At 40.2% G+C, this 24,092-nt stretch overlaps 3 protein-coding genes across 3 annotated transcripts; 2 read left to right on the top strand and 1 right to left on the bottom strand.

The window, feature by feature from the left end:
* The first annotated feature begins 4,624 nt into the window (after positions 1-4,624).
* On the top strand, positions 4,625-6,052 carry LOC145958102 (uncharacterized). The gene is made up of 2 exons (XM_083074573.1): positions 4,625-5,230; positions 5,360-6,052. The coding sequence occupies exons 1-2, from the start codon at positions 4,625-4,627 to the stop codon at positions 6,050-6,052; spliced, it is 1,299 nt and encodes a 432-aa protein (XP_082930699.1).
* A 6,468-nt stretch (positions 6,053-12,520) lies between these two features.
* On the top strand, positions 12,521-15,760 carry LOC109809454 (SNF1-related protein kinase regulatory subunit gamma-1). The gene is made up of 6 exons (XM_020372777.3): positions 12,521-12,757; positions 12,950-13,122; positions 13,691-13,870; positions 13,998-14,273; positions 14,906-15,069; positions 15,183-15,760. The coding sequence occupies exons 1-6, from the start codon at positions 12,586-12,588 to the stop codon at positions 15,478-15,480; spliced, it is 1,263 nt and encodes a 420-aa protein (XP_020228366.1). The 5' UTR covers positions 12,521-12,585; the 3' UTR covers positions 15,481-15,760.
* A 3,283-nt stretch (positions 15,761-19,043) lies between these two features.
* On the bottom strand, positions 19,044-21,669 carry EXO70F1 (exocyst subunit exo70 family protein F1). The gene has a single exon (XM_083075432.1). It carries the CDS (start codon positions 21,409-21,411, stop codon positions 19,411-19,413), a length of 2,001 nt encoding a protein of 666 aa, XP_082931558.1. The 5' UTR covers positions 21,412-21,669; the 3' UTR covers positions 19,044-19,410.
* Between the last annotated feature and the right edge of the window lie 2,423 nt (positions 21,670-24,092).

The following is a 24,092-nucleotide window of genomic DNA, read 5'->3' as shown; positions in this document are numbered from 1 at the left end:
AGGCTGACACAAAGTAAGGACGCTTGTTTCGACCAACATCGAATTCGTGCCTATTCAGTATTCTTTCTACCATTTCGTCTAAGTTATCATTGGGATTCCTATTAGGTCGAATTACGTTCTGATGAAAATTTCGATGCCCCCCAGGGTTTTCCATTTCGTTCAGGTTTGCACTCATTACTCTCGAAGGAGGTCCATTACCTAATCTATCTCCTATTTTGTTTATCAATTCGTACAGAGGAGTCATAATATTATGCATTTGAGTTGACAACAAATTAACCATGTCATGATTACTATGGTCCATTTGTTGTCGAAGAGCCATCACGGCTTGATTACTAATACCTGTAGGTACATAACTGCCTTGTCGAATCAAAGAACCCTCCTGACTTGTTCCTATATGCTGATACGGGGTCTTGCATAACAAAACTCATGCCATTCGGCCCAGGATTATATCCCAGTGGGGATACATGCATTTGTGAATTGGGTCCTATTAACGGTATTGGCATTTCGACATGCACAGGTTGGGTATTTCGCCAATTCTGTGGCATACCCCAGGGATATTCCCTAGTGACATTCGCTAGTTCTTGAGTAACATTGGTTTGCCTAGCTGTGTTTTCGAGTAACACAAGGGATGAAGACGTTGCCCCCCTGGTCACATTAGTCACATTATCAGGATTAGAATTTACTTGTTCCACATCTACGTGATTGTTATTGTTAGTACCTGTTTCTCTATTAGACGTAGACATTGTTCTTCCACTCCTAAGTCTCATGCAACACACATAACCAAAACTACTCCAATTATGTTTGATTTAAACAGTCCCACCGGGCGTGCCGATTTGTTTACGGCAGAATTAGTTTTATAGGTTCTTTATATTTAGACTAGCACGACACACGTTTCAATTTAGGTATATTTCGTTTTGAGACGTTGATGTAAAGCGAGATCGAGCAGAAAGATTTAAACGTTACTTGTTTCTAAATATTCATCAATGACCAACAAGTAATTAAATTCATGAAAGTAAAGCCTTAAATGAACATAATGAACGATTGATACATTTGCAATACAGATCATGGTTCATTTGCATAATTAACAGGAATTACAATGTCAGAATACTAGAACTACACAATAATAGATAATAGGAAGAACGAATTACACTACAACTACTCCTAAAAAGAGAAAAGAAATGTGGCCGAGAAGAAACCATACCCAAAAACAATCCCATGCACGAAAGCCATATGCGCAGGCGAAAGAGTGCTTCAGATTACAGTCTTAGTATGAGTTTTCCGACCTTGTGCACGAGGTTAATACTCCTATTTATAAACTGACTAAATAGCGGTTAAAATTTGAGTTTGAGTGTTGTAAGGTGTAACCGCTATCCATTATGTTTGACGTGGGTATGAGTTATGCAACTTCTCCGTATGTAACTTCTTCTAACCGCCTTTCCCATGTGTTCTATTTCTGTGCTTTTAATAACCGCTCTAGTGCGTCTATCAGACATCTTCGATCACTTTTCAACTGACTGTTCTAAGGTAATTACTTTATTTGGAATCCTTCAGTAATTCCCATTTTTTCGAGCACTTCTCAGTTCGATTTGGCTCATTGATTCGAGTATATTTCGAGTACAGATAACTTAAGCCTTTGATACTTTCCTTGAACCTCATGAGTGTGCTTTTCGAGTTGTTTGATCTGCGAATCAGCCCAGATCTTCGAGTAAGCCCAACAAACACATATATAACTTCCAGTGCTTTGTTCATTGGCTATCTCCGGACCTTCTCCTAAGAATATCCCTGATTGAAACACAACCTAATAATGAATGCTAAAGTAAAATTATTTAATTCAAATTTATTTTAATTGGTTTGAATGTAATTTTAAAAGTAAAAATAATAGAAATTATATAATTTGAAATTTTTCTTAAACTCAACCTAGTTTTAATTAAGATCATATTAATTAAAAAATCAAACACAATTTAATTTAATTCAATTCAAATTCAAACAATTAATTGAAAGAAAAAAAATCCAAATGCGCAATCCAACTTAAATTTTGCGCACTTAAAAATATAAATAAATTAAGCTATCCGTAAACTCTTCGGATTAGTCTCTTCAAAAAGAAAAGTTAACTTAATTTTGAAGTTTTTTTTAATAATCAATAAGATATAATTTTTTTATTTACTAAATTATGAAATGTGTACTGACCGTACCGCGAAGCCGAGCTCCAAGCTCGGCATCACAGTACCAGATGATCTCGGGCACGCGTCATACGACGTCAGCTCGGCATCACAGTGTCAGGTGATCTCGGGCACGCGTCATATGACGTCAGCTCGGCATTCAAGTGAATCACAACTGATTCCCGAGAATCTCGCCCATACGAGATCCATTATCTAATCACTGATTATCGAAGATCTCGCCCCAGACGAAATCCGCTATCATATCTTATCACAGGCCCAGAGCCCAAGGCAACCCTAATTCACTCCAAGGTACATGCATTACTTATACGAGACTATTACTCATACAAACCCTAACTTTAGCATCAAAGTCTCTTTTGCAGGTACCACCCCCATCTTGGAGCATCAAGCGTACCAGCGAAGGAGGCTCACCAATCTTACTTGGAAGATCGTCCCTACGACAAATTCCGGTAAGAACATTTGACGCCCACCGTGGGGCCGATTGAGACAGCTCTTATCGGCCACCCGTATGGTATTCACCAGAAGCCACAACAGACGTGCAACAAAGGACGCTGAACACTCAGTCACCATGGACGGCGACGTTGCAACCTTGAGAAGGCTGATCGACCAAGTCGAACAGATGCGCCAGCAACATGACATTGACCTGCGCAACATGCGTGCCAAGCACGAAGGCGACCTGGCCGCAATACGAACCACTAACGAAGTTGACCTAGCGGCTCTACGCGCGGAAAACAAGAGGGTTCGCGCTCAACCCCAGCGGCAACACTCTGATCACCCCTCTGGCTCTCAACTCAACCCCGACAGAGCAATGCGAGGCGAGGTAAACCAGGAAGCAGAATCAACTCCCCTGCGGGGAGTAGTCAGTACAATCGTAGGAGGTTTCGCAGGAGGGGGGTGCCAGCAGCTCGGCCCGGAAAAAACACCTGTGCAACGTCAACAGCGTACACTTCACTACCTCTGCTTCACATCAAAGCTCGCCGACGATCACTTTCACCGACGACGACTATGCCGGGGTCAACCCCAATCAGGATGACCCCATGGTTATAGCCGTGGCATTAGCTAATTGGGAGGTTCACAAGACCCTGGTCGACCAAGGGAGCTCGGCCGACATCCTATATTGGCCAACGTTCCTTAGGTTAGACATTCCCCACTCTCTCATACAACCTCACACAGAACCCCTAGTCGGTTTTGCAGGAAGGAGCGTTCACACCCGGGGATACGTGGACTTACTAACCACTTTCGGAGCACCTCTGGATTCAAGGCGGGTCATGGTTCGGTACCTCCTCGTGGAAGCCGACACCTCCTATAACATCATCATCGGCAGGCCAACCTTGAATCAGCTCAGAGCGGTGGTGTCTACCCCGCACCTCACCATGAAGTTCCCAGGACATGATAGGAAGATTATCTCCGTCAAAGCAAACCAAAAGGTGGCACAACAATGCTATACTGAAAGCCTGAAAGTTGCCCCACTCGATGAACAATGCAAGAGCAACACCACCACTGCGGCTCACACCAGCCACGAAGAAGTCTCCGACCTTGATCCGAGATCCGATGCTCACGACGAACGACCCAGCCCCGTTGACGAGCTCGATGACCTCCAGATCGGGAAACTCCCTGGGCAAACCACGAAGATCAGCAAACAGTTGACTCTAGAGCTGCGGCAACAGCTCGAAACAGAAATCCTAAAAAACGCCGACCTCTTCACCTAGTCCAGTGCTGACATGCCAGGCATAGACGCAGATTTCATCTGCCACAGGCTAGCGATACACAAGGAGGCAAAACCAGTCGCCTAGAGGAAGAGGAAGGTCGGCGACGAAAGACGGGAAGCCATCGTCGCCGAAACATAGAAACTACTCAACGCCGGCTTCATCCGTGAAGTCAGGTACACCACGTGGCTGGCAAACGTGGTCCTGGTAAAGAAGAACTCGGGGAAGTGGCGTATGTGCATCGACTATACCGACCTAAACAAAGCATGCCCCAAGGACTCATACCCCTTGCCGAGCATTGACAGGTTACTCGACGGAGCCTCCGGGCACGCCCTCCTCAGTTTCCTCGACGCCTACTCGGGTTACAACCAGATAATGATGTACCCACCTGACGAAGTACATACATCCTTCATCACTGACCACGCCAACTACTGCTACCGGGTGATGCCTTTCGGCCTCAAAAACGCAGGGGCAACCTACCAGCGACTGATGGATAAGGTTTTCCATCAACAGATCGGGAGAAATATGGAAGTTTATGTCGACGACATGGTAGTCAAAACCACCTCGGTAATAGACCACGCTACCGACCTCGCCGAAGTATTCGCCCAGGTCAGGAAGCATAACATGCGCCTCAATCCAGAGAAGTGCGTCTTCGGTGTCCAAGGAGGTAAGTTCCTCGGCTTCATGATTACGAGCAGAGGGATCGAGGCCAACCCCGAGAAATGTAAAGCCATCATCTAGATGCAGAGCCCACAAACGGTGAAAGAGGTCCAACGCCTAGCCGGATGGTTAGTATCACTGTCCCGATTCATCCCCAAACTCGCGGAGAAGGCAGGACCAATCTTCACCCTGTTAAAAAAACCAAAGGGTTTCCTGTGGACAGATCAGTGCGAAGAGGCTTTCGAAAGCTTCAAATCTTTTCTCACAACCCCACCGATCCTAGAGAGGCCAGATCACAACACCGACCTCCTCCTCTACCTGGCCGAAAATGCCATCAGCGCAGTCATCGTACAAGAGCACCAAAAGGTACAGACACCTATCTACTTCATCAGCCGAGTTCTCCAGGACGCGGAAAGAAGATACCAAATGATCGAAAAACTGGCATTGGCGCTTGTCACCGCGGCCCAGCGGCTCCGACCTTACTTCCAGAGCCACCAGGTGGTAGTCAAAACTGATTATCCCATCAAGCAAATCCTGCGAAAGCCCGAACTCGCCGGACGCATGATCGCCTGGTCAGTAGAACTATCCGAGTTCGGCATCCAATACGAAAGTCGCGGACCCCTGAAGGCCCAATGCTTAGCTGACTTCATAGTCGAGCTCACGCCAACTACTGCCGAGGAACCCCAGGTATGGACTTTGCATGTTGACGGGTCCTCCAACTCCAAAGGTGGTGGTGCAGGTATCATCCTAGAAGGGCCAAACCAAGTCACCTTGGAGCAATCCCTCAAGTTCGGCTTCAAGGTGACTAATAACCAGGCGGAGTACGAGGCACTTCTTGCAGGCCTGAGGCTAGCTCGCGACCTCGGAGCTCGGAGAGTGAGTTGCAACAGCGACTCAAAACTTATGGTGGAGCAGCTTAGTGGGACGTACCAGGCAAAGGATACTATGCTGCAGCGGTACTTTCACACTGTGTCCCGCCAGATCTCATCCTTCGACGAATTCACCATAAAACACGTGCCGCGAGAGCAGAACGCCCGCGCAGACCTCCTATCGAAGCTCGCCAACACCAAAAGACCCGAGCAGCACCGGACCATCATCAAGGAAACCTTGCACTCGCCCAGCCTGGACGACAAAATCATCGGCGTCAGCGACAATGAAGACCTGGGATGGATGGCAGGCATCTGGAGTTACTTGAAAGAAGGAGTCCTGCCCGAGGATAAAGACGAAGCTCGGAAGATAAGGATGAGATCAGCCAAGTTCATCATTATTGGGGATGAGTTATTCAAGCGTGGCATTTCCTCTCCACTGCTCAAATGCTTGACGGCGTCTCAGGCAGCCTATGTCATCAGGGAAGTTCACCAGGGGATATGCGGCATGCACTCCGGCGCGCGCTCAATGGCGACCAGAGTACTCCGAGCTAGGTACTACTGGCCCACGTCCAAAAATGCAAGGAATGCCAGCAATTCGGCAACGCACACCGACAGCCGCCTGAAACTCTCCACCACATGATGTCGGCATGGCCTTTCTCCCAGTGGGGAATGGACATCCTCGGGCCATTCCCTCCCGCGAAGGGCCAACTAAAGTTCCTCCTGGTAGCGATTGATTACTTCACCAAATGGATCGAGGCATGCCCACTCGCCAAGATCACCACTGAGAACGTGCGGAAGTTCACCTGGAAAAATATCATTTGCAGGTCGGAATTCCTCACGCCCTCGTCACTGACAATGGCAGGCAGTTCATTGCACAGGATTTCGAGGACTTCCTCCGCGAACTCGGGATCAAACACCTTGCGACCTCGGTGGAACACCCCCAGACCAATGGTCAGACTGAAGCTGCCAACAAAATCATCCTCCGGGAGCTTAAAAAGCGACTGGGAAACGCCAAAGGGTAGTGGCCCGAGGAACTCCCCAGAATCCTCTGGGCGTATCATTGGACCCCTCAGTCAACCACGCAAGAGACGCCCTACCGGCTGACCTACGGAGCCGACGCAATGATCCCGGTAGAAGTCAGCGAAGCTCCCACAGACGCCAAGTCTTCAACGGCGAACAGAATGCCCAAGAACTGGCGGCCGACCTCGATCTAGTGGATGAGCTCAGAGATGAAGCTCGAATCCACGAGGAAGCCTGCAAGCTCCGCGCATCCTGACGATATAACACCCGAGTAAAACCTCGATCTTTCCGAGCAGGCGACTTGGTGTGGCGGTTGCTAGGCGAAGCACGGAAAGACACGACAGATGGGAAGCTCGCACCCACTTGGGGCGGCCCGTTCTGAGTTACAGAAGACTTGGAGAATGGGGTACCGCGAACTTGGAATGCTACGCATCTCAAGTTTTATTATAGTTGAACTCTGTATGAATGAGATGTGCACTCTTTTCCTACCTCAATCTTTTGTCCAAAAAAATAGAAAGATGGGTTTTGGCTGAGAGGGTTTTTAACGAGGCACATTTACATAATCAATAAAATGACTCATTCCATTCAACTTACATCTTTTTCGCATCATTTTACGCCTAACCTCAAATGAAGGTCGAGTCCGAACCTCGGTTTATTAAGGTCAAGTTTGAACCTTCAAGAAAATCTAAGGTCGAGTCCGAACCTCGATTTATTAAGGTCAAGTTTGAACCTTCACGAAAATCTAAGGTCAAGTCTGAACCTCGGTTTATTAAGGTCAAGTTTGAACCTTCACGAAAATCTAAGGTCAAGTCTGAACCTCGGTTTATTAAGGTCAAGTTTACAACAATCTAAGGTCAAGTCTGAACCTCGGTTTATTAAGGTCAGATGTGAATTTTCACGAAAATCTAAGGTCGAGTCCGAACCTCGGTTTGTTAAGGTCAAGTTTGAACCTTCACGAAAACCTAAGGTCGTGTCCGAACCTCGGCCTCATTACAGTAAAATGTAAACCTTTACGTAACAAATATATATATATATACAAGCAAAATTCCCAGGATTCAACACTTGAGTTCAAAGCTGAAATAAATTACGATTACAAATTTAGCCTACACAGAGGCATTATCGCTGGAACTATCCTCAATGTCGTCCTCCTGGACCAGCTTCCCGAAGCGAACTACCTTCTCCACATGCATGCCGGAGAAGTCGAATCCTGGTGCAAGGAGCCTGGCCTGGCGAGCAGCCTTGAGGAAGCCCCTCTTATGCTCTACCACGATGGAGCGCTCGACCTCCTCAAGTCTCCTCTACAATGCCGCCTTCGCGGCCTCCAGCGACGAAAGGTCTACTCTCTGGGCATCAATCTCCTGCTCTTTGTTGCCAATAATAACCTCGTCGCGGAGACGCTCCTCGGTTACCGACACTAGCTTGCCCTTCAAAAATGCGACCTCATCTTCCAGAGAGCGAACCTGCTTCCGAGAAGACATCATCTCATCCCGGGACGAGGTAACCAGCTTCTGCAGCTCGGTTCCCTGCATCTTCGCTTCACCGAGGGCAGCAGTCAGAACCCCATTCTCCCCTTTCAGGACTTTATTCTCATCCTTCAGAGACTGAACAAGGCTTTTCAGCTTCGCCATGTCCTCCTGCTGCCTCGACCACTTGTGTTTCCAGTAATCCACAATGGTCGTTCCTCGCTGAAGGAAGATCTGGGCAGCATCAAAACTTCCCACTGGCCCGGCCGACTCGATTATCACCTGATCGGTCGTGCTCAACGACCCCCTCAGAAAGAACTTTTCCGGAGTCACCGCGGCGCTCCACAGAGAGTCAACCTCCTCCGACGCACTCAAGTGCTCCAGCCGCATGGGCGCGCCCTCTTGCGCATAACGATACGCTAGGTACGGCCGCTTCGGCCTGGGGACCAGACCAGGGGTAGGGAACCCGGGGCTCGATCCCTCCCTACGAACCTCGGCAGAAGAAGGCGCAGATACCCCAGTGCCACTTCCCGCCTGCAAAAAGCAAGAGCACTCTTCTAAGAACAAAAGTATACAGAAGGGTAGAACGCCACATACCACATAAGGACTAACAGCCTACCTCGCCAACAGGAGCAACAGGTATTGCACCCTGGACCACTTCCCCGGCGACATCCCCCGCCTATGGACAACAACCTCAAGTCAAAAATGACGAAAATAGAAACAAGCCTAAGAAAAGAAAAATACTCACCGCGGCAACCCGCCCAACAGCCCGAGCCAGCACCTCGCCGGGTTGAACGACTGGCTCAACAGCTGGCGCCACCTCTTCGGCAGCCACACGATTGACCCCCTCCGACCGCGGACTCCTAGCAAGGTCCACCACCCCAGCTTCTACAACCTGGGAAGCAACCTCCCCTGTCTCATGAGGGGCAGAGGTCCCCCCGATCTCTCCCCCACCCCCTCTTTCGCTTTCGGTTGACTTTCAGAGGGGAAACTTCCTCCTCTAGAGGCTCGGAAACCCCGAGCTCGGTCACGTCGAAGCTGGGCTTCAGCTTGAGCCACAAGTCTTTTCCTATAAGGCCTACAGACAGAAAATAAGGCACGTCAGCAAAGAAAGACTACACGAACCTCAACAAAATACCAAGATGTAAAACACTCACTCTCCAAGCCCCTTTCCCTATGCGCCGAATTCTCGAGCGACAGGATGAGTTTACAGTCCAGCGGCCGGGGAAGTGCCTTAAGACCCTCAATGGCGGCTACCTCCAGAGCCGTCAGCTGCGAAGGGTCCACCCCGTAAAACCCGGACGGGTCGCGGCACCAATAAAAAGGAAATCTTGGCAAACCGCCGAAGTGGAACACCTCATCCTCCAGAGGGTCGACGCCGACAAGGGAAACCCGGAAGAATCCTTGCCTGTAATTCTTGTAAGACTGGGAGTACAAGGTGAATAAGCCCCCATCTCTACCCCCGTTCAAAGAAAGAACGCCATAAGGCGGAGCACCCACCTTCAACTGATAGAAGTGGAGAAAGACCCGAAGGGACACCTCTATCCCTAGAACCACACACAAGACTTGAAACGCCCTTAAGAAACCCCAACTGTTGGGATGCAGCTGGCTATGAGCCACGTTGACGTAATTCAGAAAATCACACTCAAACTGAGTAAAAGGAAGACGAACACCCAAGTCCCTGAAAAAACACTGGTAAACGTAGAAATGAGGAGGGTCGGTAGGGCTCCCCATGTACACGCCCTCACCAGCCGGACAAGGCTCCAACCGAATCTTCCAAGAAATAGAGGGGTCACAAATTCTGTGTGTTCTCCAAACCGCGTTGACCTCTAAAACCGATTTGAACACACTCCTGACCTTAGCCATCTCACGCTTAACCCAGGCGTACCCAGGAATGCCTAGCTCCAAGTCCTCAGACGGAGGCGGGTCCGCCCTCTTTTCGGCGGCGGCCTTCCCGGTAGCCACCGCCTTTCCACGCGCCTTGCCCCGAGAAGGCGCAGAAGGACCGACACCACTTCCCCCAGCCATGGAAAAGACGAGAAAGACTCGAAGAAGGTCGGGGAAGAAGGAAATTGTAGAAAGGAAACACCTGGTACTCTCCCTCAGAAATTAAGCCTAACAACGAAGGGGTTACCGGAAATGGCGGCGGAAACGGAGAAGACGGAGACAGAAGACAAGCAGAAAAGCGAGAGCAACGGCGTGCACAAGAAGCCACAAGAATGGAAAAGAGCAAAGTGAAAAAGGCCAAGAGGCGCGAGTGAAAGAAAAGAAAAAACTCTCCCCCAGAATTTCAAAACGGTCACGACACGTGTCACTCAAGGGACACGCCTGACCACGCATTAAATGAGACCCCTTATGACAGAGGAAGCCATCATTGCATAACTGTCATGACCACTAACGCGCGTTTCGAAATACGAAACAACTTTTGCACGCGTGGCATCTTGACAAGCAGACATACGCGAAGGGTCACTTCCCCCTGGCGAGCTCGGTCTTAACTCCTCGACCTACGGTCTTCGGAGCTCGGGGGGCTAGTGTACTGACCGTACCGTGAAGCCGAGCTCCAAGCTCAGCATCACAGTACCAGATGATCTTGGGCACGCGTCATACGACGTCAGCTCGGCATCACAGTGCCAGGTGATCTCGGGCACGCGTCATACGATGTCAGCTCGACATTCAAGTGAATCACAACTGATTCCCGAGAATCTCGCCCATACGAGATCCATTATCTAATCACTGATTACCGAAGATCTCGCCCCAGACGAAATCCGCTATCATATCTTATCACAGCCCCAAAGCCCAAGGCAACCCTAATTCACTCCAAGGTACATGCATTACTTATACGAGACTATTACTCATACAAACCCTAACTTTAGCATCGAAGTCTCTTTTGCAGGTACCACCCCCATCTTGGAACATCAAGCGTACCAGCGAAGGAGGCTCACCAATCTTACTTGAAAGATCGTCCCTACGACAAATTCCGGTAAGAATAAAATGTAACAGGAGAAAAAATAGTGTCGCACATCACATATTAAACACGTTTTTCTATTAGTAGTTAATTATATAATATAAAAATAATGATTCAATATTATATTAATAAAGATAAAAATTAATTTAAAAAGTTTCATAAAAATAAAAAAAATAATTATTAAGATATAAATGAGTTATATAAACCATGGACAGTCTGTGATCAAATTCAAATTCAATTTTTTCATATTTTATATTATTTTATTTAGACTTGTGTTAAAGACGAAGAATATAATTCACAGTCTCATCAAAACTTTTTAAAGAGATTAATGTTTGACTGATATGATTATATTTTATACTAATTTAAACTTTTTGATATAAAAAATAAGCTAAATTTATGGTTAATTATTTTTTAACAAGATAAATTAAAGTTTTAAATCATGTTGAATTAAATAAATGATTGAAGTTTGGTTAATTAATTATTTTAGCAAATCAAACTTAAATTTCAAGAATTTTGCTCAACTCGACTCGTTTCGACCTGTTTTTATACTTAACGTACCTAATCTCATCCTAAACTACCAAGCAAATCAATGGACGTCGACGTCGTATTATTAACCTGTTAAAAAAGAAGTGTGATATAAAAAGTGGTCAAACGTAGGGGGTGAGGTGGTCTTCCAATCTTTTCTCTTTTCTACCTTTTCTAAATGTCTGATTAGAAAAATTTAAAACTATCATGTCAATGTCCCATTCAAATAAGGATATTATACTAAAAAAAAGGATATTATTTCTATCTCATATGATAATTTGACACATCATCCACACGTAATGGGCGATGTCACATCAATAATTTTTTTATGCAATTTGTTACATACAACGTAACCTTACAAAGGATTGAGTTATAATAGCAATTTTTAAGTCAATTTATAGTGTGTTTGGAGTAACGGTGGAGCTTGCAAAGCCCACGTCCACGTAATTTAAAAAAAATTTGCTCTTCAATTGAAATAGCATTTTAAAATCAAAATTATTATTAAAATTTCTTTCGATTAAAAAAGAAGATGAAATTTTTGTATAGCATCAAGAATTTTATATTATTTTCATCGTATAAATTTACTTAAGAAATACAACATTTTAAACACTAAATATTTCATATTACTTAAAAAAATCAGTTTATAAAGTTAAGATTATTTAGAATGAAATTTACAAGCCCTTAAATAAAACACTCTATTTGTCTACAGAAATTTAAACTAATGCCATGTTTATGTAAATGAGGCGTAAGGTAAGAAGTAATCACAAATTATAAAGTAAAAAACAGGAGTGAATGATAATTAACAAATGTTTGAGGCTCAAGAATTAGACATGATTTGATTAGTGTAATAGGTAACCCTTGTGGCCCACAGTAAATACCGGATGAGGAAATGTTTCAATAAATAATGCGAATTTGGATAAGCACAGCGAACAGTAAGGAGAACATGACCATCAATGTTGACCACTACTCTGCATCGCACACAATATGCACCTTACCAGGGTCAACGGTCAAGGTTAAAAAGTGTAGAAATCAAACGGTGATGACCTCGGGTGCAGGAAAGGTAGTTTGTTACGTGGTAGCAGATTCCATGATCCTATTTTTTAGTAATTATTACGGGAATGTGTTGGAGAATAGAGAGATCATATAAGCTTGTCAGCATAATATTATTGCAGCTAAGAGAGAAAGAGAACGAAGACAGTGATGGCAATGGAAACAATGGGAGAGAGTCCACGAAGCCCAGAAGCCAAGTTGGGGATGCGAGTGGGGGATTTGTGGGATATTCAGGAATCTCAGCTAAGTCCTACGGAGAAACTCAACGCTTGTTTTGAAAGCATCCCTGTTTCTGCTTTTCCTTTGTCTCCTTCAAACCAAGGTAGTGAATTATAAGTTTTATAAACATACATGTTCAGATTATTGAATTTCCAAGAAAAAAAAGTGATTTTGATTATACCCAGATGAAAATTGACACTGAATTTGATAAATGTAATTTTAGGCTGAAAGCTATTTGATCAATTTATGGCGTGTCCTTTGGTTTAAAGTGTGGATTTTTTTATTTTGCTTTCAGAGGTTGAGATAAAATCAGACGCGACCCTTGCTGAAGCCGTTAAGATTCTGGCACAACACAACGTTTTCAGCGCACCTGTGGTGGATGTTGATGCGTGTGAAGATGCCAGTTGGATGGACAGATACATCGGAATTGTTGAGTTTGCTGGAATTGTTGTGTGGATTTTGCATCAGGTTTGACATATATCATATATGTTACACTTGCACATAAATTCAATTACTCATACACGGGCAGTGATTTTAGAAATAAGAAAAGGGGTGGGAGTTACATGATCCACGATCATCGTAGTTTTGATAAAATGTAATTAAATGTTTTTTGATAATTTTTTTATTATATATTACATAAAGATTGATTCAACCATAGATACATGATGATCGGAACTTGGAATTATTTTTTGAGTGGGAGGAGCACACATACGAATCTGAAATTTCTATCATTTTTTGTATTTTCTGCTTTATTTAATTCAAAACATGTCCTGTAATATCTTTTGTAATAATTTTCTAAAAATCATGGTTGTCAACATGTAACGAGAATACATAAAGTAAGAGAAGTATAAGTAATTTTTTAATTAAGTAGAGAATAAGGGTAATTAATGCTAAACTTAAAGAGGTGTTAATGTTACTATGTTAGTGTAGTTATATCTTAAAATTGATACCATGATATACCTGGTGTTGGGGTTTGAAGTCATTTACTTTGATGCCTCATTTTCACACTAAACCAATGTGATGATATTCTTGACAGTCTGAACCTACATCTCCTAGGAGTCCATCTACTCCATCCAGTGCAAAGGCTATTGCAGCTGCAGCTAATGGAGCGAATTTTGCAATGGAACTTGAAGCCTTAGGCCTAGGATCTGCTGCAACAACTTCAGGAAACTTTTTTGAGGATCTCACTTCTTCTGAACTTTATAAGAATACCAAGGTTATATATCTGCCTATACAATGTCAACCTAAAAGAGTTTTTCTTTTAAATGATTTTTGTTCTAGCTATTTACATCGTTTAATTACTCTTATTTATTTATTTCACCAGCTAACCTTTTAGCAAACAGGTTGGTGATATTTCAGGGACATTCCGCTGGGCCCCATTTCTTGCTTTAGAGAAATCAAACTCATTCCTAACTATGCTCTTGCTGCTTTCTAAATACAAGATGAAGAGTGTGCCTGTGTTGGATTTAGGCTCTGGTAGAATTGATAACATCATTACACAATCTGCTGTGATTCATATGCTGGCAGAATGTGCTGGACTTCATTGGTTTGAGAGTTGGGGAACAAAGAAACTATCTGAAGTTGGTCTTCCCCTGGTGAAAGGAAATCATATCATCAAGGTGTGGTCCTATCTTAAGTAGGTGTTCTGCATCAAATGATTGGAATCGGCTTATATTAGCATCAAACCTTTATAAACAATTAGGTCACACCTTATCACAATGCACCTATCACAACATCAAATAGGTTTAAAGTTTATTTGAATACAGGGAGAACTTTTGATGGCTTCTCTTCTGAAAATTATGAGTTTTTTCCGGTTGATAAGCTGTTAAAATCATTGCTAAATTTAGTATAATGCTAAACTATACTGGACAAACAAAATTATCGTGACGGTGCATTATACCAACATAATCCTTCTTACCATATCTATGGCAAAAGTAACTACAATCCATTAATCCTCTAACCCTCACCAATACGTGATTGCCTGCATGTATTGATAAGGACAATTTAATGCATTCCATGAACTACACTTAAGATTGTATAATTCAAGCTCTTCACTGCATTGAACAGTGTCATCTATTAATGCACCATAATTTTAGGGTGTACGGGTAAAATCTATCCTGCAAATCTTAAATTTGTACACATGTATGTCAAATGCTCAGAACTTGAACAAGTACTTTATTTCATTTTTACTTTTCAAGTAAGCTTGTTGATCTTGATGAACTTCACAATGGACTATTTATTTGTTTTTTAGGTTTATGAGGATGAACCTGTTCTTCAAGCATTTAAAATAATGAGGAAAAAGAGGGTTGGAGGGGTGCCTGTAATAGAAAGAGATAGCCAAAGGACAGTTGGTAATATAAGCTTGCGAGATGTTCAATTCTTGCTAAATGCACCAGAAATATATCATGATTATAGGTATGTCTTCACATTGAATCTGACAGAATGGGGTTGTTTAGATTACATTTCCCATATCTTCTTTGTTTTGTTCTATCTGTTTCATCACTCATTAAATATTCACTCTATAACAGAGCTATTACAGTAAAGGACTTTCTGACTGCCGTTAGAAGCCACTTGGAGGAGAATACAAAAGCACACCCAATGTTAACTGAATTTGTTACATGCAAAGAGGACTGTACAATCAAAGAATTGATTCAACTGCTTGATCAAGAGAAGATTCACAGGGTCTATGTGGTGGACGATGAAGGAGATTTGCAAGGACTAATCACACTAAGAGATATCATCTCAAGGCTAGTACATGAACCACGTGGCTACTTTGGTGATTTCTTTGATGGTGTTCTACCGCTACCTGCAAACACGAGAGTTTAACAGGCAAGGACTCAAGGGAGAATAACCTGCTGGTGCAGCAGTTTTTTTTTTTTTTTCTTAAATAAATTTTTAAGTTGAGAGGGAAAAGAATTACAAATAAATCTATGTGCTTCTCTTCAGGGTTGAAGACGTGTACTTGGGTGTTTGTATAACGTGTAGGCAGTTTGCAAAGTTACTTGCATCCGTTTTATGAAGTGTGAGTGAGATTGTGTGTATGTAAATTCTGGTGTAAGTGTAAGTAACCATAAATTTTGAAATGTATTTTCCTTTCTCTTCTGAATGTGTTTTTAGTTATCATGTGATTTAGAATAATATTTGGTCCACCAAATGTATCACAACTTAACAAGTGGCACCGTGGCAGAGTGCTTATACAGAAAACGAAGTCTAGGGAAGCTTATAGAACCACAGTTACAGTTGACTAAGAAAACGAACAATTTGAAACCAAACATAACGGAACAGACCCATTCTTCTTGACGTTGATTTGGAGCCTATGTGACTTGTGTTCTTACCAAGTAATCCAAGCAATTGGGACTTCTTGTTTTGCAGTCGTCGTGTTTGACGTAACGTAAGAAATTGACAAAAACACAGAAAAGGTTGACGCATTAGAACACAAGGAAATTAGGAAACGAGGAAAACTATCTTACCAGAAAAGCTGCATCGAAACTATCGCTCCCTTCCTTTTTAAATAAGACTATTTAAGTGATTTTTTTAACAATGGTATTTGTCCATGATATTTACGGTTGGAAGTAAGTAATAACTAGTCTCTTCGAGGACTCTTAAATGAATGGTAGAGCTTACAAAATAAAATATGAAACTATAACTGTTAATTAAAATATATTAGGATACATGTATATTATTAAAATTTAAACTGAACAGTCATTTTTTCTCTCAAATGCACTCTTTAAATTTACAGAAAAATGAAAACTAGAATATATATTTTTTGATCATTAATAATAACTGAACCTAAATATACTAATTAAGAAATAAAATAAAAAATATATAAGAAAATATAATAGGTTAAAACACTAATTTAGTCCTTTATAATATTTGTTTGTTTCAATTTAATCCGACTTTAATTTTTTGTTTCAATTTAGTCCCTAATAATTTAAATTATTGCAATGTCAGATTTCCGTTCAAATTATGTAGACGAAGTTAACTGTTAGTCACGTGGATGCACACGTAGATGCCAAATTTTTTTAATGCATTTAGAGTTAGAACGGCCCGTTCTGCTGTTCTGGTTGCACACTGAGTGTGTTAATTTTGCATCTGGAACGGGCCGTTCTGGATGCAAAATTAACACATCAAGAGTGCAACCAGAACGGACCGTTCTGGTTTCAGAACGGACCGTTCTAGTTTCAGAACGGGCCGTTTTGGTTCCAAAATGCCAAACACAAACTCGATGATAATAGTCTTAGATCGTGGGGGTAATACTTATTTATATATTTGTAATATTAAAAATTTTACATATAATTTTTAAAAGTATAAATATATATTATAGTTATTTCTTACAAGTTTTTATATCTACAATTACGATTAAGGATGAAAATAAACTATGTCAGATTATGTTATATTATAATTTAACAGAATTAAACCTAATTTTTATTAAAAATACATGTTATTAATATGATGTATTTATCTGTCATAGACATTTTTTAAAATGTTTGGTTAGAACTACAATCTTAAAAACCTACTTAATAATAATTTAACACTAATAAAAACATAAAAATAAATATGTTAAATCTTATAAAAATCAAATTTAATTTATTTATCATATAAAGATGATTTTGATATGTGATATAAATTTTTACAATTTTGATTTTTTTTATCAACATATATAATAAATAGAAAGCACAAAAGTTTGACAAATATAAGATAAATGAATAATTCTTCGAAATATATATTTTATACATATGATAATTTATATATATATATATATATATTTATTATTATATAATTTTTATTTTTTAAAATATATTATTTTTTAGATAAAAATTTTTTTATGTATGTGTAAATGGTTTGCCTTTGGTCTTTGAACCACATTGTGTGTTGGTTGGCGTTCTGGAACGATCCGTTTTGAATCCGGAACAGCCCGTTTTGGAAACCAGAACGACCCATTCCAATTTCAGAACGACCCGTTCTGATGCACTCGTTGGTGTTAAATAATACATTTGGAACGCCTGTTCCGGATGCAAAATTTACGCACCATGAATGCAACCAGAATGCATGAAAAAATTAAGCATCCACGTATACATCCATGTCCGTATCCAAGTGGCGTCCACGTCACTAGGAGTTAACCTCGTTTAAATCATTTGAACGGAAGTCCCAAATTGTAATAATTTAAATTATTGAAGACCAAATTGAAACAAAAAATTTAAGTGAGACTAAATTGAAACAAAAAAATATTATAAGAAATCAAATTAGATTTTTACCAATATAATATGTAATATCACTGTTAATTATTTATACATAAATTTTGACAAGTTTATAGATTAATATAGTCAAATCCAACTATCTCTTTTTTTCCCTTTCCCGATAGTAATGGACTAGGTCGGAATGATGCTACAACAATGACGCGGAAAACGATGAAAAACTGAATAGACGTGCTTTTGAAGTTTCTCCGTGATAGGTTAAACAAATTAAGACAACTCCTGTTGCTGCTATTTGTGAGTAGTAGCTACTAGCTAGCTAGGATGCGGACAGGTAGATAAGGTATCACCATATCATGCCTTCTCAGTTCTAATCGTGTAGAATTTCTTAAACAGACACACGATCGTTTCTGTCCTAACAGAAAACATGACATTTCAATTAATTGACAACAAATCAAAGATTAGTAGTACAGAAGCATTTATCTTGCTTTTCCTGAACGAAAATGCAGATTCAATGGACATGCAACAATCCCTAGCTGCTGAAACCGCAGGCAAACATGACACGGGAAAGAATTCAGCGTGGGAAAACAAGTTTTCACTTTCCAATCCACAATTGGCATATCAACAAAAATGAAGAATCAGGTAAGCAATAACGAAGAACATTCGCAATGAAAAGACAAATTACCCAGTTTCAGCACGTCTGAAGCAATAACACGAAGTCTCAGTTCAGGGATAAGACTGACAATAATTATGACTTATGAGGGAGTTCAATTCAGTATAAAAAAGGTAAACAACGTATAGCCCCTGATGAGTTTAAATGTTGCCTAGGTAAACATTGAGGCAAAGGTAAAGTAGCATATCCACGTGACCCAAGTAACTACTTAAAGATTTTAATGAAGGCAACCCAAACTATTGCACAGAAAGGTTCACAAAAGCAGCTCTGAAAGTGTTGTTAGGTGTTGAAAGATGGTGGGATAAAAAACGTTAAACAAAGAAATACTATTGAACTAATCAATAATGCATGACTTCCGAAATCAATGTTCTTGGATTAGTTACAACATTCTGATAAACATTCAAGTTTTTCATGAGCAAATTTTAATCATGAGTACATGCAGTCTCCGCTACACCTTTCTAATATTTCCTCACTTCGATTATCATCAGCCAAACATAATGCATAAATAATAAATTTCTACCGGGTGAGAAAATCAATGTCCTTTAATTATATAGAACTCTGACAATTATGCAAACTACAGATATGTAAATACAGAGGATCTGAACTTATGGTAGCTAATGAGTGTATTGTTTCAACAAGTATAAACAACATAGACAACCTGTATGAGACACTATATACAAAAGATATTACAGTATTCGCAGGAGATAAAATAAATCTTTTTTTGGTTGTTCGGGAAGGGGCTAGGGAGAAGAGTTGAATTTCACAAAATCCCATTCTAACATTAACACCTGTAAAATAAACACCTACCCAAGAGCTACACATGACACAGGAAACCATTTTCCAGTAATCCTCATAAAATGAGTTCACCTGCTAAAAGCATCTTATAATAAACTATGTACTTTTCCTCCTTATGTGATGCAATACAGCAGGGGATCCTTCAAATAAATCTAATAGATAGGTCTCTAGATCCTCTGGTGTATACTTAATGTATTTGCCCGCATGCCTCCCCTCTAACTGACTCCTAAACCTCCCCACAAACGAGCGGTATGCAGGAATCACCTTCTCTGAAATGGATATCCGCATCTCCTCCCGAAGCTGATCATCGGGTACCTTCCAAGCTGTCTGCACCCTATAAATTTCTTCAAAACAAGCATTGAAACTCTTGAACCTCTCCTTCAAAGCCATCTTTGAAGCATTATTAGAGCTCCCTCCAATCCCTTCATCCTTCAAACAAGATAAGGCCTTGCTCCAAGAGGCCCTCAGATACCCTGTAGCATACTGGCGTATCTGACCACGCCGCTTCCTAATCCAGTCATCCCCCAAGACCTTCCCAAGATCCGAGTCCTTCACTTTCCGCACAAGGTAATACAAATTGTTCATCAAAAACACCTGCTGCATTGCAGCGTCTTCATAAAGCCTCGACTTCTCCTCAAGATTATACTCAAGCTCAGACATGAGCAACAGAATCCGCTGCCCCAAGGGGGACATAGCCTCCAACCGGGAACTATCGCCTCTGAGATCATTTTTAAATCGATAGAGATCCTCCTCACTGAGCTCCAAAAGCGAATCCATAGGGTCACCATAATCAACAAGCAACTTGAGGTAATTCATGACATAACGAGGCAAGGGATGAACATCCCCGGTTATGACCGGCTTCTTGGAGGTCTCATTCCTAATGCAATTCTCAAACTCAGCAAAAGTCCCTTTGGCAGCCTCACCAAGACCCCTCAACACTCCATTGGCCTCAACAATCACAAACTCGTCACTCACCATGGCCTGCAAATCAGGCATAGCATCCCTCAAAGCCTCATACATATCCAATATCCTAAACAACTTCTCGGGGGAGCGCTTACAAATAGCAATAGCCTCCCCGAAGTTCAGCAACTGCATCACACACCCCTTAGCAGTCTCATTGAAACAAATCTCCTTCAAATCATCCACATCACCAAACAAACTATCACACAGCCTCTTCTCCCCACTCAGCAAAACCCCTACAACAACCTTAACAGCCTGAACCCAATTCTTCATCTTCTCATCCAAACTCCTCCACTCAACCTTCTGAACCTCCTCAATACTCAACCTCTCAACACCGAGAATAACCAAACACTCATCCAAAGCGTCACGACGGACACTACTATAAACCTGAAGACACTCTCTCTCGTAACCAGACCTAAACATGCGATCGATGATTTCTCTTAGGTCTTGCACCGCTTCGGGACGCACCAAATCGACGAACAAATCGTCGCCGAGGCTGACGCCGCGCTCGTGGAAGCGGCTCGAGCCGCGATCGCTGACGTCAGCGAAGCTCTCTAGGGTATCGTCGATGGCGCCGTCGTGCGAGCCGAAGGAGAGCGAAACCCTCCTTATGGAGCCGTAGCGGCTGACGGCGTCGAGAGGGATGGTGTTGCAAATGAGGACGTGGCGGAGCTCGTCCTCGAGGCGCAACATGGCGAGCTGAATCGCGTTCTCGGCGCGGTCGACGATGATCTGGCCGGTACGAGCGGCGGAGGAGGAGGGAGGCGCGACGGAGAGGTGCTCCATCCAGTGGATGATCTCGTCGACGGCGGATAAGTACTCGGCGGGGTTGTTGGGAGGGTTGAAGAGCGACGTGGATTGGCGGGAAGGCTCGCCGGAGAGGGAGGCGTCGGCGAGGATGACTTTCTCGGCGGCTTCGAAGTTTCCGAGGTCTTCCTCGTCGGAGGATTTGGAATCGTCGCCGTTGATGAGGTCGGAGATGCCGGAGAGGCGGTTGTCGAAGGTGGAGAAGATGAGAAGCATGTCTTCGCGATCCTCTTTGGCGGCTCTCAGACTCTTGACGATCTGCTGAGCCGTGGCGAGGACGCGGTCGTCTCCACCGGCGGCGGCGCCGCCAAGGCTGGTGGTGGTGGCCATATTTTCCTCCACCGAAACGGTTTTAGGGTTTTTTAATTTTAATTTTTTTGTTTTGTGAAGCAGAGAAGTGAGGGTGAAGGGTTAGAGAATTGTTGGAGTGAGAATGGAAAAGAAAGATATGCTGGTGAGCATTATTCTCGGATATGTCAGAATTTTATTTTATTTTATTTTATTTTATTTTATTTATTTTTTTGGTGTTGTTGGGGGTTGTTTGGGAAGAGCCTTGAGATGAGAGAGTGTTGGCACTTGGCCGGCTTTCTTTTGCTTTGCTAAATGCTAATCAGTAATCACGCAGTCCACTTTATGGGGGCTTCACAGATTTTGCTTGCCTATGCCATGACGTGCTTTTTGGTCTCAGCTTCTTTTTTGGGCAAACAAACTTACCTTTTCCAATTTTAAGTCACGAATCACACTGCATTCATGTAAAAAAAGAAAATCTAAATTCTTTCGTACGCCACTGTGGAATGTGGATCCTGTTTAGACGATTTTCTTTTTTATTTTAGAAATTTCTTTATTTTTTAATTTAATTTTATGACTTTATTCATTAAATGTTTTATTTTCAGAAATCAATTTAAAGTTTTTTATTTTTAAATATTTAATTTGAATTGAATAATTTAATTTTAATTATAAATGCTTTTTTAAAAAATATACATAAATTAAATTTTAATATTAAATTTTTACAAAAATAAATATTACCTTCTTTAAAATGTTCAATAATTTAAAATAATGCTAAAAATATTATACATTATTTAATGATAATAATAGTAATAATAAACACAACAAAAATGATGTCTACAACAATAGTGACGATAGCTTATAACAATGAGTGATAGTAATTATGATAGATATAAAAGTGACAATAGTAATAATTTTATAAAATAGTATTTATAATTAAATTTTAATTTTATTCATTAATTATTTTAACTTTAATTTAAAAACATGTTTTTATTGGATACATCTTTCATATATGTATCTAATAGAGTCATTTTGCTTCAATATTTATTTATCTATGAATAATAGAGTCATATATTATAAATAGAGTTGTCAAATGAACTAATCCGATCTATTAAGTAAGAGAAATAAGTTAACTCAAATTGATTAGATTTTTATTAAAACTTTTTTTTTGCCTTACTTAACTCATGGGTTACTTTATTTTTTATATATAATAATTTTACATATATATTTTTTTAAAAAATAGACCTAATGTTTATTAAATTAACATATTTCAATTGGATGTGTCAAATTGATCTTTTCTTTTCTAAATAAAAAATCAATAAATTTGATATGATGAATGAATTATTCATCAAATCAGACCATTTTAACCATTCTAATAATAATAATATATATGATTTAAAAAATATTCTAATTAATAAAAATCACTTCCATAATGTGTAACAAATATCTCTTTTAGTTTATTGAATAAATTTATTTAAGAAATCGTGGAAAGTAAACATCTCTTTTAGTTGAATAATAATTAAAAAGTAAATTAATATCGTCTTGATGTGATTTAATGTGAAAATACATGCCACATGACATAATAAAAAAGGAAAACGCACATGTATTCATAAGAAGAGTAAATATGATATGGTTTCATAAGATTCAAAAAGAAAACACATGGATTCACACGAAGATAAAATATGACGCGGCTTCATAATATTCAAGAAAAAAAAATCTGAAATTTAACACACAAGTGTAGATTTAATTGAAATTGATTTTATTTTATTTTTTCTATCTTTTCATATATACATTTTTCCTACTTTTAAATTTCTACGCGCACAAATTAACATAAAAAATATTTTGAAATCATATAAATTCAACTCAAACCATTTCAAAATATAACAATTTTCACACTATCGAATCACTGAAGAAATTATTGGATAGACAATTTTTTGCAAAACTTGTATAAAATAAGCTAGTTAGAATTTCAAAATATAATAAACAATTATAAGCTAAAATATCACATTTCAAAATATAACATAATTAATATTATTTCTTTGTTTATTTATGTTGTCTAAGAACATTTTTTCAAGAGAAGTGGGGAACTAACAATTGTTAATTTAACTGATTCAACACTAGTAATTTTTAACTAAAAACTAAAATTTGTTTTCTGACATTAACGTAAAGTCATAGTTAGAAATATTACTTTAACTCTAAAAATAGAAAAGAAAAAGTGTTAAAATTGAAAGATGAAAAATTAACAAAAATACAGCACAATAAATCAAATTCAAATTCAAGAGTTATACTTCCTTAATAGATTAAAAAAGAGGAAAGGAGAAGGATTAAAAATGAAAGATGGAAAATAAACAAAATCAAATTTGTATACTATAATTTAAATCTTAGAAAATAATTAATTAAGCAAATTTGAACCATTATTATCCTAACATTTAAATTGCATTTTATGAAAATTAACACTTTTAGAAAAAATGTTTAACCTTTAATTTTTAGGTTCTTTTTCTATAAAGAAAAGATAAAATATACCTTTAAAAAACTCTTTAAAAAATATTTTAAAATAAAAATTATTTGATAATTTTTTTATAATATAAATTTAATTGATTCAATCATTATACTTAATATTCTTATTAATTATATCAAATACACACTTTTATACAATTCTAAAATTATTTTATAGGTTATTATATTACTTCATTTAATATAATAATATGATATATATTATATTTAAA

This window comes from Cajanus cajan, chromosome 5 (genome assembly GCF_000230855.2).
Source record: "Cajanus cajan strain Asha chromosome 5, NIPB_CcT2T_4, whole genome shotgun sequence".
Taxonomy (NCBI): domain Eukaryota; kingdom Viridiplantae; phylum Streptophyta; class Magnoliopsida; order Fabales; family Fabaceae; genus Cajanus; species Cajanus cajan.
Note: the sequence above shows the minus strand (reverse complement) of the source record. Positions and strands in the feature narration are given on the sequence as shown.